Raw genomic sequence first — 13,641 nt, 5'->3', positions numbered from 1 at the left:
CAGAGGCCTCTATTAATTTGGCCTGAGGTCTGTTATCAAGCTGTCGAAGGAGTGAAAGTTTAATGGAGGTTGTGGCTCATTTTAAGGGCTGTTTGTGGTGCTTTCTTGGGGAAGTTTTGACTGTGTTGTTGTTGGGTGTTTCTTTAACTTCAGGCACTTTTATGTCCCTTAGGTTGTTTCTTATTAAAACTAGCAGAGGGTCACATTAAACCAGTCTTGAAACTTTTTACTCATCATTGATCTTCTACATTCTACTTTTCAAATGTATTTTTATGTACTTATTTATATTTTATTGTATTTTATGTATTTGATTGACCTACACCAATTCTTTCAATCTAACATTAGAAAACTATAATAAACTAAAGAGTTGAATGATTTTTTTATGTTTAATGTGTGAAATATATGTACTGTACACTACTGTTTAAAAATATAAGCTTGGTAAGTTTTTTTTATGGTTTTAAAAGAAGTTTCTTTTGCTCACTGCATTTAAGGCTGCATTTATTTGATTAAAAAATAGAGTTAAAACAGTAAAATTGTGACATTTAAAATAACCGTTTTCTTTTTGAATATGTTTTGAAATTGAATGTATTCCTATGATGGCAAAGCTGAATTTACAGCATCATTACTCCAGTCTTCAGTGCCACACGAACCTTAAGAAATCATTCTGATATTAAATATTAATACAGTTTTATCCTTTTTGTAAAAACTGTGATACTTTTTTTTTTACTTTAATTCTTTAAATAGACATTTTGAAAGAACAGCATTTATTTGAAATAGAGATATTTTGGGACATTTATTTTTTTAAAAGTAGTATACTTATAGGCTAAATGCATGCTTTATTGTTTACAGTAATTCTATATAATATACACACAGTGCTACAATAGCTTTGAAATTAGCCTTAGCAAGTCTAAGCATTCATGTACACAATCATCATTTAAATGATGGATCACTGAAATAATTTTTTAGGATTAAATGGCCAACTCCTTTTTTCGACAATGTTACTGCACACATTTCTCTATGATGTATATTGTTTTATATTGTTAGTAAACTAATGAAATGAACGGCTGACAGTGTAAATATAATTAAGAGTACATTTTTTAAGTCCAAAAGTGGCCATAGTTGAAGAACCACCCTCTAAAAATTACCCTTCTAAAGCAAACCGTGTTTCTCTGAGAGGTTTAAAACTGAATGTCAGAAGCAGATGAGTAAAGAGATTGCGAGCAGATGTGCGGGCCGGTACTTCATACCTCAGCGTGCCTGTGCAAAATCTTCATGATAAATGCACTCAAACTTTTTCTCCCAGAAGACCCTGTTTGGCGCAGGAGCCAACAGATAGTGTTTTTCATTTGCCTGTGTGAGTTTTGTCCTCCTGTGGAGAGGTTATTTCAGCATACAAATAAGTATAGGCTGGTTTTTCACACATTAAGACAGGAATTTAGCCATTTAAGAATTGAAATGACATACAGCTAATCAAATTATTGTAGTAGTTCTTGCTTGTGGTTGATGTTAAAGAACAGCTTTATTGTGTTTTTTTTTATCATTTTGAGTGTCTCTAAACCATCTCTGTATGGGAATATTGATCTCTGTCTCACATACAACTTCCATCAGAAGGAAAAACAGCCTTTAAGAACCACTGTGTCAATTTTACTGCACTGAATAGAGTTATATAAAACAAAAGGGGAATTGCATGTTTCAATGTAATAGTCTGCATGATTGAACATAATCAAAGAGAGCCATTATTCAAACACCAGATCATTTATTCACAGATTGCAAATATCATATTCAATTATTAATTTGATTAGTTGCAGCTGATATTTTTTCTTCCCTTTGAAGAGGCGGTTTAGAAATTGTGTAATGAATTGGACCTTTTTTAATTGAAGTAATTGAAGCAATTGTTTATGAATATGTTTGTTTTTATATCCGTGCAAATGTTTGCTAGCATCAACCATTAGTCATGCCTGGTTCCATATTGAATTATGGCCTAATTTGTCATTTTGACTGCTTAAAGTTTCAGTGTTGGAACGCCAATTCAGTGCTGAGCCCACCTGCTAGTACGCCTACAGCCTTCATAGAGAGTTAAACCGTGAACTGACAGTGGGCATTTAACCAAATGTTTTCATTACACCTCCGAGCAATGTTACAGACAAAATAAATCTTTATTCCACAACTCACTGCTGTCCCTGTCTGAGCTTTTCATAGAAAACAGAAGCGTTTTCCTAAAGACTGTATGTGGTTCTCAGCTGGTGGGTCTTTTCTGATAGCGTGCAAACAGCAGGGATAAACAATGCTGAATGATAATTATCATAATTAGGACAGAGCCTGAAAGTTTTGAAAAGAAAGGAGAAAAGTCTTCTTATAACTTTTATTGTTTGTGTTAAAGGTTGAATGATATTTGAGTTGAAGTTATATACTTTTTTGAATATTGAATATGATTGGTATTCACTTTGATATTTACTCAAGATTACATTTAACAGTGCTAATTATTATGTTATTTAATTATTTTGTTTTGAAAAATAAACTTTAAGTGAGTATTAGACAATGGGAAAAGGTGATCTAAATGCAAAAATAAAATGATGCACAATTATTACATTTAATTGTGTGTGTGCATCCCTTAATTACATTAAGTCTGTGCAATTTGTAGTAATACATCTTTATCAATAAAAAAACTGTATTAATGTATTATATTAAAATTGTATTATTAAAATAATTTCCAAAATAATAAGTTATGTTTTTCAAAATTAAGTAAAATTTATAAATTATTTACTTTTTTACAAGAAATTATACAGTGTTGGATTGCCTCTTGTACACTTTTATTTTTGCTACCTGTGTTTGGTTGGATTTTTCTGTGCATTATCTATCAAGTTTGCTATCTAGATCAGTCTGCGATCGCAGATTAATGTTTTCTGTCACAGCTTGAAAAGTGATAACTGTTTTAACCTGCGTGCACCTCAGCTGGCAGAGTAGATGTTTATATCTTGCTCTCTCTGTCATACACTCCATCTGTACTTTTATCTCCTGCTTTGTATCATTCTCGCACATGCTGTCTCAAGCTCTATCTTTCTGTCTCTTCCCCTCAATACCTGTCTGACGGGCACAGCATTCGATCCCGCCACAGGAATCTGTCGGCTTTGAGAAAGCTGATGGCCAATCTCATCACCGTGGCAACATGGCAATGCAACACTAGCTCTGAGTGCCTCACTCAAACAGGAAAGGTGGGATAGAGGACAAGGAATAAAATGAGAGAGCACGAGTAATGGGATCAACTTATCAACTTCCACACCTGTCCCAGTGTAGCCCTCAAAGCACAGGTCATTAGATCCCAGTGGCCCTTTTTCTTGCTCTGGGCCGAGATATTACGCTGAACCCTCAGTGAACTGAGAGAACCACGCTTTCCCCAGACAGCTTAAGACAGAGCTTGTAATATGACCATGGCATACTGTGCCACAAATTGTTTGGATATTGGATGACCCCCAGTGGGCCCCCCGGTGCAGCTGCGTGACAGGGCTCACAACATGCATGAAGGATGCACTGGCTTGGACAGTGTTTACGAAAAAGAGTTCAGTAAGACATTTCACAATATGAGCTTTGAAATGAAAAATACACATTTTTACTTTTAATTAGTATAATTTAAATGAATTAGTATTATATATTTATATATATAATTGCACGTATTTCTAGTGGAAATGCATCAGTGTTTCTTGCCTCAGAAGGTATGTTATGTCAACCATATCACTTTTTTTTTGTCTTCCACATGTAAAGGGAGTTAATTTAATGCTGCCACAAACCTTCAAAAGACCCATTATTTATTCCTCACCTGATGAGAGGAGAGAAATGACAGCGACATTTATAATTCACCCCACTGTAATTTTTCGCTGTCTTGCGAATCCCCAGCATTGCAAAGTTATTTTTAATCAAATTATTTGATGAAAGCTGAAGGCAAATTGAGCAGTTATTTTACAATTAATTATCAAAAGACTGGCACACAACACAAGGCTTGTTATAGATTGAACTCCTGTTTGAATATTGATTCTCATTTTTTTCTCACGACAAGATGTTTTGCCTCTATCACTCCCAAACACACACAAAATCACACACACTAAATTATTCAGCAGTTCCTGTTGGCACATTATAAGTTTGATTTCTCTTTTAATTACTTTGCTGTCTTTGATATATATCAGAATGTTTGCATTGCGAGAGCTCTGCTCAGCTCCATAAGCTTGCCTGGAGGTTCAGGTTCAAGCCAGATATTGAGATCCATGCTAACCTCCCTCTGTCCCAGGACACGTTTCGACATAGCTCCCTTCCCATGTCCATATGGCAGCGGTATCGATCGGAGGCAGAGTGCAATGTTAAATCTGTTTCTTCGTCTACTGAGGTTACTGTGCGGGTGCTTTGCATGCAAAGGGCATCAGAGCAGTTATGGATTTTAAAGCAAAACTAAACTGATGGATTTGTAACAGATACACAGATCCCATGATTTCATTGTCAGTGCAGAAACTGTTCACTGCGAGGTTTGTGAAGGCTGACCTAACAGGTTGAAAGTGCATGCATGCTGAAATGGTCGTCCTCAAGACTGATATTGAAGCGTTGCAAGAAATGTTATGGTGATCAATTGAGTTCTGTTTGTTCTTATTTGAATCCATGAAGTATTGTTCTTTTTTAACTTTTCTCAAACAACGTCCCACCCGCTGCAACAAATCACAAAATTAAAAGTGAGGCTTCGTTTTGGCATATTTGTATGTAGTTACTGGACTTAGATTGGTGTGAAATGTTTTCAAGTTCAAAATCAAGTCACACCATTAAAGTGCTTTCATGTTTATCATGGCTGTCATTTCTGAGTACTTGTACCCATCAATGGTGTTTACCCAGAATATTTATGAAGCTTTTTTGTCCCTAAAAAAGAGCAAGTGTCTTTCATTATAGCCTTTAAGCACCAAAGAGGCTCTTTTTGTAGCCCGTGTCCCGTTATTGCCGTCCTCCTGCGGTGAGATGCTCAGGAACTCTGTTCTGTCAGTAGCCTCAGGGGGGTTTAGAGCCTTGTCTCCCTTCACTATTTATCCCGCCACAGAAAGACATACTGAGAGAGGAAAGGAAAGCGAACAAACTCATATAAATCCATCTTTTCCTTCCTCCAGTCAGGAGAGAGGGATTACAAATCCCTTATTTTTATTTCTTCTCCAGCTTTGACAGATGATGTAGTGATGGTAGGGTGTGAGTCAGGAAGGGAGAGAGCGCCCTGCTTGCACAGATATATGCAGTATTCTTAATGTGACTTTGACAATCCCACTGAGGGATTGAATGACAGCCAGTCAATAGGAGAGCGACGCGTCTGCCCTGACCAGCAATATCTGTGCAAGATGGTGAGAGAGACGGTAAATATGAGACAAAATGATACAAGGCTGGCAAAATTTTTATATGAAGGTAATTCTAACTATGTTCTAGTCCTAAAAATAAATGTATATGGTTATACAATAAAAATTGTGTGTGTGTGTATATGTATGTATGTATATATATATATAAATATAATTTATGTATGTACGTACTTATTATATTTCATTAATTTATTCATGCATTTTTTAATTAAATCATTTTATTTATCTTAAAAAATTAACAATTCATAAATTAATAAATTTCTATATAGCTATACAATAAAAAATTATTTTATTTATTATTTTGTGTATTTAATAATTATTTAACTGATAATTTCATTGATATCTTGCATCTAGATATCAATGAAATATATATATATATATATATATATATATATATATATATATATATATATATAAATTATTTATTAATGTGTGAATATGTATTTTTTTATTTTATAATTATTTTATAATTACATTTTGTGTGTATATGTTTATTTATTTTATTACATTTTCATGCATTTAATTCATCTATTTACTTTTATGTATTGTTTTTTACATAACAAACAATGTTTAATTATTGTTTTTAATTTATTTTACTTACTGAATTGTAATTTTTCCAAGTGATGATGTTCCCAGGTATTTTGTCCGTTTTAGTGCACCTCTGGGGATAACTGTGTCCTCGACCTATTGCTAAGTGCGGACACACAACCACACTCTGAGCACTCTAGAGTGTATAACTAATTACCAGCTAGGGTAGAACGAGAGAGATAAAGAGTGTGTGAGAGAGGGCCAGTCTGGGACGCCTGATCACAGTCATTTAGAGGAGAGTGGGGTATGGCAGCGGCTGGCCTCCTCTGCTCCTGTAACCCTCTCATCTCCTGTCTCTGCGCTTCCTCTCCCACCTCCCCCAATGACCCTCCTCCTCATCCCTCCCTGTGCTTCACAGATGAGTTTAAGGGCACCAGCACCGTGGAGCTGATCAAGAAGGAAGGCACAACCTTGGGCCTGACAGTATCTGGAGGCATTGACAAAGACGGCAAGCCCCGCGTCTCCAACCTGCGCCAGGGCGGCATCGCTGCCAGGTCAGTAATAGCGAGGTTGATTTTGCAAAAACGTGTTTTCACGATGTCAGACATTTCTAATTCGAAACTTGGGAAACATATTTGGAAACAGTAATTGGTGCTGTTTGCTAAGGCTGTTATTGACATGAATGACATCTGAAAGCTTTGGGCTTTTCAGGCAAGAAAAAGTCCTTAGACTTACATTGAAAGAGATACTCAAGTCATATCTAGAGAACATAAAATCACAAATTTGTGGTAGACTTAAGTATAGCACCTGGCAACTACCCAAAATACTCTACTAACCACATAGCATAGGGTTAAAACATTTAAAATGTCGTGCATACTGCAGGAGTCACTCAGATTAACTTCACATTAGCATTGCTGTGGCTAGTTTTGTACAGCTAGCCAGCACCAATCACATATTGTTTAGAAAATGTAAAAACTGACTTTCAGTTCAGTTATGTAGATGCTAGTGTTGCAAAAATTCACCTTTGAGGATTTTTGTTGTCAGGTTTTTGTTATCTTTTTGTGTTTATGCTAATGATTTTTGCTAAGACAGCATCAATAGATGGGCCCAGAGAGATCAATGTGTGCTGGAGCTTTGTCTAGGAAGTATGTTGTGGGTGTGTGTGTGAATAAGGTAGACAGAATCTTTTAATCAATACTGCATAAGCCAGAACTCCTCTCCCATTTCCCTATTGGCTGTCAGGCACGGCAGACGGCCTACTGTTCGCTAGCCCTCCCCAAACACATACACACTACCACAATCCTCAGAAAATGGATCCATATTCATATCCCAGAACAAACACTGCATGTCGTATAGTGAAATGCACACACATTTAATGCCCTCTTCTTCACAGTCACAGATACTTTTCTTCTTCAAATCCATTGTTTGGCTTTAAACGCTTCACTGCGTTATATCTATCGACCCTTATATCTTAGACACTTGCCCTTATAATTTTACCCGAGCTGAAATAAACTGCCTAACATCACACTCGTTCTTTCAGAATCTGTTGACAATCAGGCCGTCTTGTAAACCGCGAGTGTATGTGTGTCAGAGAGAGAGCGAGATGGAGACTGGAGCAGCCTGTCTTGATGCTTCCTTGGAACAAAGTGTTCCCTTCGTGGGCTCAGATCAGCTATCAAAGCGCCTCCGAGCTCGACCTGACTCCATCTCCGCCTTATTTTCTGCCTGTCATCATTTCTTCTCTTTCTTTGTTCGCTCTTTCTCTCCTCCTGCCTGTTTACTGTGTCCTTTCATCCTTCTTTTGGCATTTTCCTCCTCTCACATTTTCTCCAGCAAATGTATAGAATCTTTTTCTTGGTCTGTTTCTTTGTAGGAGTGACCAGTTGAACGTAGGGGACTATATAAAGTCTGTGAATGGAATCAACTTGACAAAGTTTCGTCATGATGAGATTATTAGTCTGCTGAAGAATGTGGGGGAGAGGGTCGTTCTGGAGGTCGAGTACGAGCTACCGCCTGTCTGTGAGTGAGATTAGAAAATTACCGTATTACTACTTATAACACAGCTGGAGTACTTGACTCTGATTGGTCAGTCGCATCATTCTGCAAGTAAATGTTGTATAATAAACTCTGCACTGTATGCTAAACACAACTGAATGTTGTCCTATATAACTTAGTATCATTTCATATGCAGAATATATTAATGCTCAATATAATAATATATTTATATTTTTATATGAATAATTGTTCATATGTATTTGTGTGTATATAAAATTCCATATATATGCATAAATACAATTTAATAATATCATGTGTATAAACTGTATGTGTACAAACAGTTTTTACTTATTGATATTTGAAAATTTTCACAATTCCAAAACTGTAAACTTATTTGTTAAATTATTTTAATATTAAAAATTTTAATAATGTTATAAATTTTTGTATTTGTGTACATGTATGTTTATGTACGCGTTTGTGTATGTGTTTGTTTGTATGTATTTACACATTTATTTAATTGTATTTACACACACACACTTCACATTATATCTTAAGTACAATTTAATAATATTGTGTATAAAACTGTATGAATTTTTTCCCCTTTTTTTCATTTTGATAAAATATTTTTTTCTTCTAAATTAAGTCGTTAATCTTCTAAAATTCTAAACTTATTTGAAACAATCAAGTGTCAATGATATGACAAAATGATACAAAATACAAAATAGCAATAAAATGAGGCATGTTTTATAACAGTAATCCTACGCTGAGATTCCTCATTATCAATGACGTAAATGTCAGTTTATTTGTTCAGTTACAGTATGTGTTCTGGTCTTGCATTGAGATCTCAGCAGAACTTTGAACAGTTCGTTTCCTTCCTCAGCTGTACAGGGCTCAGGGGTCATGTTCAAAAACGTGGAGGTGACCCTGCACAAAGAAGGCAATACATTCGGTTTCGTCATCAGAGGTGAGTGCCTCTGTAGACTTCTTCACATCTCAGTTCAAATGTCTCTGAGCTCACCTCATCAGCATACTTTTATTCACATCTGCATCAAACAAAAAAATACCATTTTTCTCTAAAGATTTCTTCCACTGCCCTTGAGCCCGGTGAAAAGAGATGAAGCAGCTTTCAGTCGTGCCGCTAACACTCAATTTCCAAATATTTACCAAGCAGCATTTTAGACTTCATTAAAAGACCATTTTTCAGATCCCTCTAGAGTAGCAAGTCTTTTGAAGAGAGAGAGAGGGAAGGAAAAAATAGGTTTCCTGTCAAAGTCTTGGTTAGCTTTACTCCTTTTCTCAAATCTGTCTCAAAGAGGCATTTTGAAGACTTTCTCTTCATCTTTGAGACTCCATTTGTGAATTCAATGGTATGCAATTTTATGGTGAGCAGAGACTTTAAATATATATAATCTGGTGCTTTTGTTGAGAATGATATGGAAATTTCAGTGTGGTGAGCAAATGGCCCTTGGTTTGTGCTACTAAGCTAGTATTTGGAGTTATGATTTACTTCATTGGCTAAGTGTACAGTAGATTAAACTATATAATGTTGAGTAAATATCCTGTAAATGCAAGGTTTCGCTATATGACTACATTTGTTAAATTGTGTCAAAACAAGTTGTTTTTTCCATGATGTAGGAGGCGCCCATGAAGACAGAAACAAATCTCGCCCGGTTACCATAACTACCATCAGACCCGGTGGTCCGGCTGACAGGTGAGTTGGTCCTAAACTGAACTGGATTCATCAGCACTGACGTTAAAGCTCTTTTCCAAAACATAAAGGGCATCGTAAATAAAACAGAGTGAGACTTATTAGACACTACATCAACTTACGTACAATTGATTTCAGTGGGGTTTGGGTTAGCATTTTGCTAAGATAATGTCAGGATACACTATTAAGCATGAAAATACATATAGCACTCACAATAATAAAATGAAATGATCAAATTTTAATGAAACTTTCCTTCTTTAAATCCTTAAAATCATATTTACTGCCTAAGCAGTTTTACTCATTTTAGATGGTGTGAGCTAGTTAAAGCTGGATTTATCTGTTGTAAACTGTACTCCAAGCTGGTTTAGCTGGGCGGCCAAGCTTTAACAGCTGAAAAGAAGCCTAAATTCCTTTAAAATCCACAAATAGACCGTTTTGACCATGTACTGTAAGTTGGGTTTAATATGTTTTTGAGGGTGAACTATAAATATGTAAGTATATCAGTAAGCCTTTATCTTCTCCCAGGATTATAGGATTTCTGTCCCTAAGGCTACAGCTTTATAATTTGGCCAAAAAAGGTATCGGAAGGGCTAGCAATAATTAATTTTCTTATTTTATGGATGGGCATAAAGAATGCAGCTTTGGTTTGTCTGTAGGCAATTTACTGGGTTTTGGAAAAGTGTTTAAAAATACGTAACATAGTAGCATTTATGATGCTTGTTTTTTTATTTAGAGTATTTATTGTTATTTTTCAATTACTGACTTTATTTTTGCATGTTGTATTAAATGGTGAAATGGTTATTTTTAACCCGTGTGTTTCTCTCTGTGTTACCTTGTAATGAGTTGGGCTTTTATCTTTACCGGTCTAGCATAGTTGAACTGTAGTCATTTTTGTGAAATGGCAAGAAATTGCTTGATGAAAATAGTGTTTCCCAGTCGGCGTTCCTTTCGGAACCAGAATGGATTGCACCGCAACTTCAGCAATCGCTTGAGAATTGCAAATGGACCAGTGTGATATTTCACTCGCTCTGGCGTTTGAACTGCTCTGTTATTACCGTCATTACACACCAGCCCGTCTCTCCCTTTCCCCACATACCTTATCAATATTCATTTTGCACAATGGTAATTTCATTTCTTACCGAGAGAGTATTCCCATTTCTTTTGTTCAATGGCATGGCTCCTGTTTTTCTGGGTAAATATTGTGTTCTGTTCCTCTGCAATTTAATATTGACTGGCCTCTGACATCTTGCAGTTACAGAGAATGGCCCCCTTAGAAAATAAAAACGGCAAATTTCATTTCGTTTGAGTCATAAATCAAGCCTTTAACCAAAACTCGCCTCTTGTGGTGCTCCCTGTTATTCCGGGGTTAAAATGTTTTTTGAAACTGTCCTCACAGAAAGCTTAATAGTCTGACGTAGCCAGCCTTAAATAGAAAGATTCACAAATCGACTAATCACAGTTTACCTTTGTGTTTACATGCTATTGTTTGTAACGCAAATAAATTATACCACAGTAATTACAGCCTTCACTAATATTTGAATGGAGGAAAAAAAAAAGGATTGCAAAATATATGTCTATCCAAAATTAATAAGACTAATACAGATTATTTCACAGACTTGCACAACCATTTAAAGGTTTAGGGTCGGTATGATTTTTATACTATAAAAGTCTCTCATGTTCACAAAAACTGCATTTATTTTTTCAAAAGTACAAAAGTAAAATATTTTAAAATGTTATTTATTCCTGTGATGCAAAGCTGAATTGACCCCCATCTTCAGTGTCACATGATCCTTCAGTAATCATTCTGATATACTGATTTGGTGCTCAGGAAACATTTCTTATTCTGAATGTTGAAAATAGTTGTGTTGCTTGTAACTGTGATACTTTGAATGTTAAGTTCAAAAGAACAGCATTTATTTCTTAATCTTTTGTAATGTCTTTATTGTCACTGTCGATCACTTTAATGAAATCCTGCTGAATAAAAGTTTGACATTTTTGTATAATAGTATTTAGATACCACCACGTTTTATCATCTTACTGACCTCAAACTTTAAACCATTAACATTCTGCTGAAGGATCTCTAATTAGCTTGCTAGTAAACTATCTTGAACTATCTTTAATAATCAGATTGGCACTAGATAGATCAGCTAGAATAAGCCAGTTTTGTGTGCTGTGTGCATCAGACAGTTCAAGAATATTGAGTACTAATAGAGATGGTCACATTTTCTCCATATTCTTGAGTATTTCAGAAAGGTAAATGAGTTTATTTTTATATCTATTGAGCTTCAGTTCGGTTCCTGGCTCTAACGGTTTAGGAATTACTGTGGTTTTGGAAAGGTCTCTGGTGTGTTGAACACAGACGTAACCTGCTTGCCATGATAACAGATGGAATTTGTGGTATTGTAAAGCCTGTAACCTTTCCGGCATTTTAAAGTGTTATTGTTATGAGCAAACAAGCAGAGGACACACAATACAAATGCTATTGTGTCTCTGGGTGCCTCTCTTGTGTACCACATATTTCTTCTCTAATTCAGATAGGCCATTTCAGTCTGTATTGTATTTTGTTTTCTCTCTCAGGGAAGGTACCATCAAACCCGGCGACAGACTGCTCAGTATTGACGGAATTCGTCTGCATGGAGCGTCTCACGCAGAGGCCATGAGCATCCTCAAACAATGCGGCCAGGAAGCCACTCTTCTCATAGAGTATGATGTGTCAGTCATGGGTAAGGACACACCCACTTCAACTAATCCCGCCCCCAGATAATTCACCTTATTTTTTATCTTAAAAGACTTCTAATTAATTAAATGAGGAAAATACAGATGGGATTTATCATTAAAAGGAGATAGCAATAATATTTATCCAAAGTTCTGTCGTGAAACTCTAGATGGCGCTGTCCGAACTCAGTCTGACATAATGACATCATTATTCACATGGTGCAGCTGATTGGTTCTTTTCGTATCAGTAGCCTGTGAGCTTGCTGCTCAACATTCAAATACTTGACTAGTGCTTGCAGAAACCCACCACCTTCCCCAGCTCCACCTGTATGGATCTGCTTCAGGATAATTTCATGGATATTATATATGGGGGCTATTTCATATGTTATACGTGCAGCATCAGTATGACTTACATGCTCACAGCGGCAATTTTTATTTTCAGTTTTTATTGTATTATTTCAGTATTGATAGATTTACATTGCTAGACAAATGAAATAGCAGACGAGAGATTAGGAAAAATTAAAAATATATTTTTTTTATTTTGTTATATGTGTGTGGTGGCGGTGTTATAAAAAATTAATTGTTGTTGATAAAAGAGTTCATTAAAATTCTATTTACTCACCCTTATTACCAGAGTTTGCAAAAAAATACAGATTTAAAAAAACCTAAACTAATTAAAAAATCTCTAAAATGTTTTTTTTTTTGTTCCTTTTAATTTTATTTAGCTTTTGTTTGAAGTGTAGTGTACTTTTGTAGTTTCTGTTTTATCTTTATTTTTCACAAACTCTGATTTTAATTTCAGTTTTTTTTAGTTACAATTAAGTTGTTGTATTGTTTCCTTCAAGGACTTTTAAAAACTTTAATACTTGGTCAAGAAGGTGCCCTTCGTGGTTTGTTGAAGACCAGCTGTTCTGTTGTGTTCTGGAACATCTGTTGAGGCCTAATGTTTCCAGCTGGAAGACCATTACATTAATTGTAAACACATATCGACTGAAAACAGCAATTACAGAATGTAGCATTTTAGCAATTTTGAAAAAGATCACACAATTATTTAATTTTATCCAGCTCTTGAATGTCGATATGTTTTTGTAGTATTTGTAAATGTCAGAGAAAATACGCTGTGGATAATGACAGTGTGTCAACGAGCTGAATGAGGTGCACAAAAACAAGAAAGAGGTTGACAACCAGTGAGCTGAACTGAAATGAAAAGGAAATTCTTCAATGTATGAAATGTGGCACATGGCTGTAACTCATCTTTCCGATGTCTTTGTTGAGCTCTGACCCGGAAGTGATAGATTCTCATTCTGCTGTGCCTAGTGGAAA

General features: G+C 35.6%; 1 protein-coding gene across 6 annotated transcripts in view; it reads left to right on the top strand.

Annotated features, from left to right (window-relative positions):
• The window catches only part of LOC109051389 (glutamate receptor-interacting protein 1-like), a 248,011-nt gene that overhangs the window by 168,505 nt on the left and 65,865 nt on the right, over window positions 1-13,641 (top strand). For all 6 annotated transcript variants that reach the window (XM_042721939.1, XM_042721935.1, XM_042721938.1 and 3 more), the window contains exons 3-7: window positions 6,319-6,454; window positions 7,774-7,919; window positions 8,776-8,859; window positions 9,531-9,606; window positions 12,181-12,326. In XM_042721939.1, coding sequence (XP_042577873.1) covers window positions 6,319-6,454; window positions 7,774-7,919; window positions 8,776-8,859; window positions 9,531-9,606; window positions 12,181-12,326 — 588 coding nt within the window. The remainder of the gene's footprint in view (window positions 1-6,318; window positions 6,455-7,773; window positions 7,920-8,775; window positions 8,860-9,530; window positions 9,607-12,180; window positions 12,327-13,641) is intronic.

This window comes from Cyprinus carpio, chromosome B4 (genome assembly GCF_018340385.1).
Source record: "Cyprinus carpio isolate SPL01 chromosome B4, ASM1834038v1, whole genome shotgun sequence".
NCBI lineage: Eukaryota > Metazoa > Chordata > Actinopteri > Cypriniformes > Cyprinidae > Cyprinus > Cyprinus carpio.
Note: the sequence above shows the minus strand (reverse complement) of the source record. Positions and strands in the feature narration are given on the sequence as shown.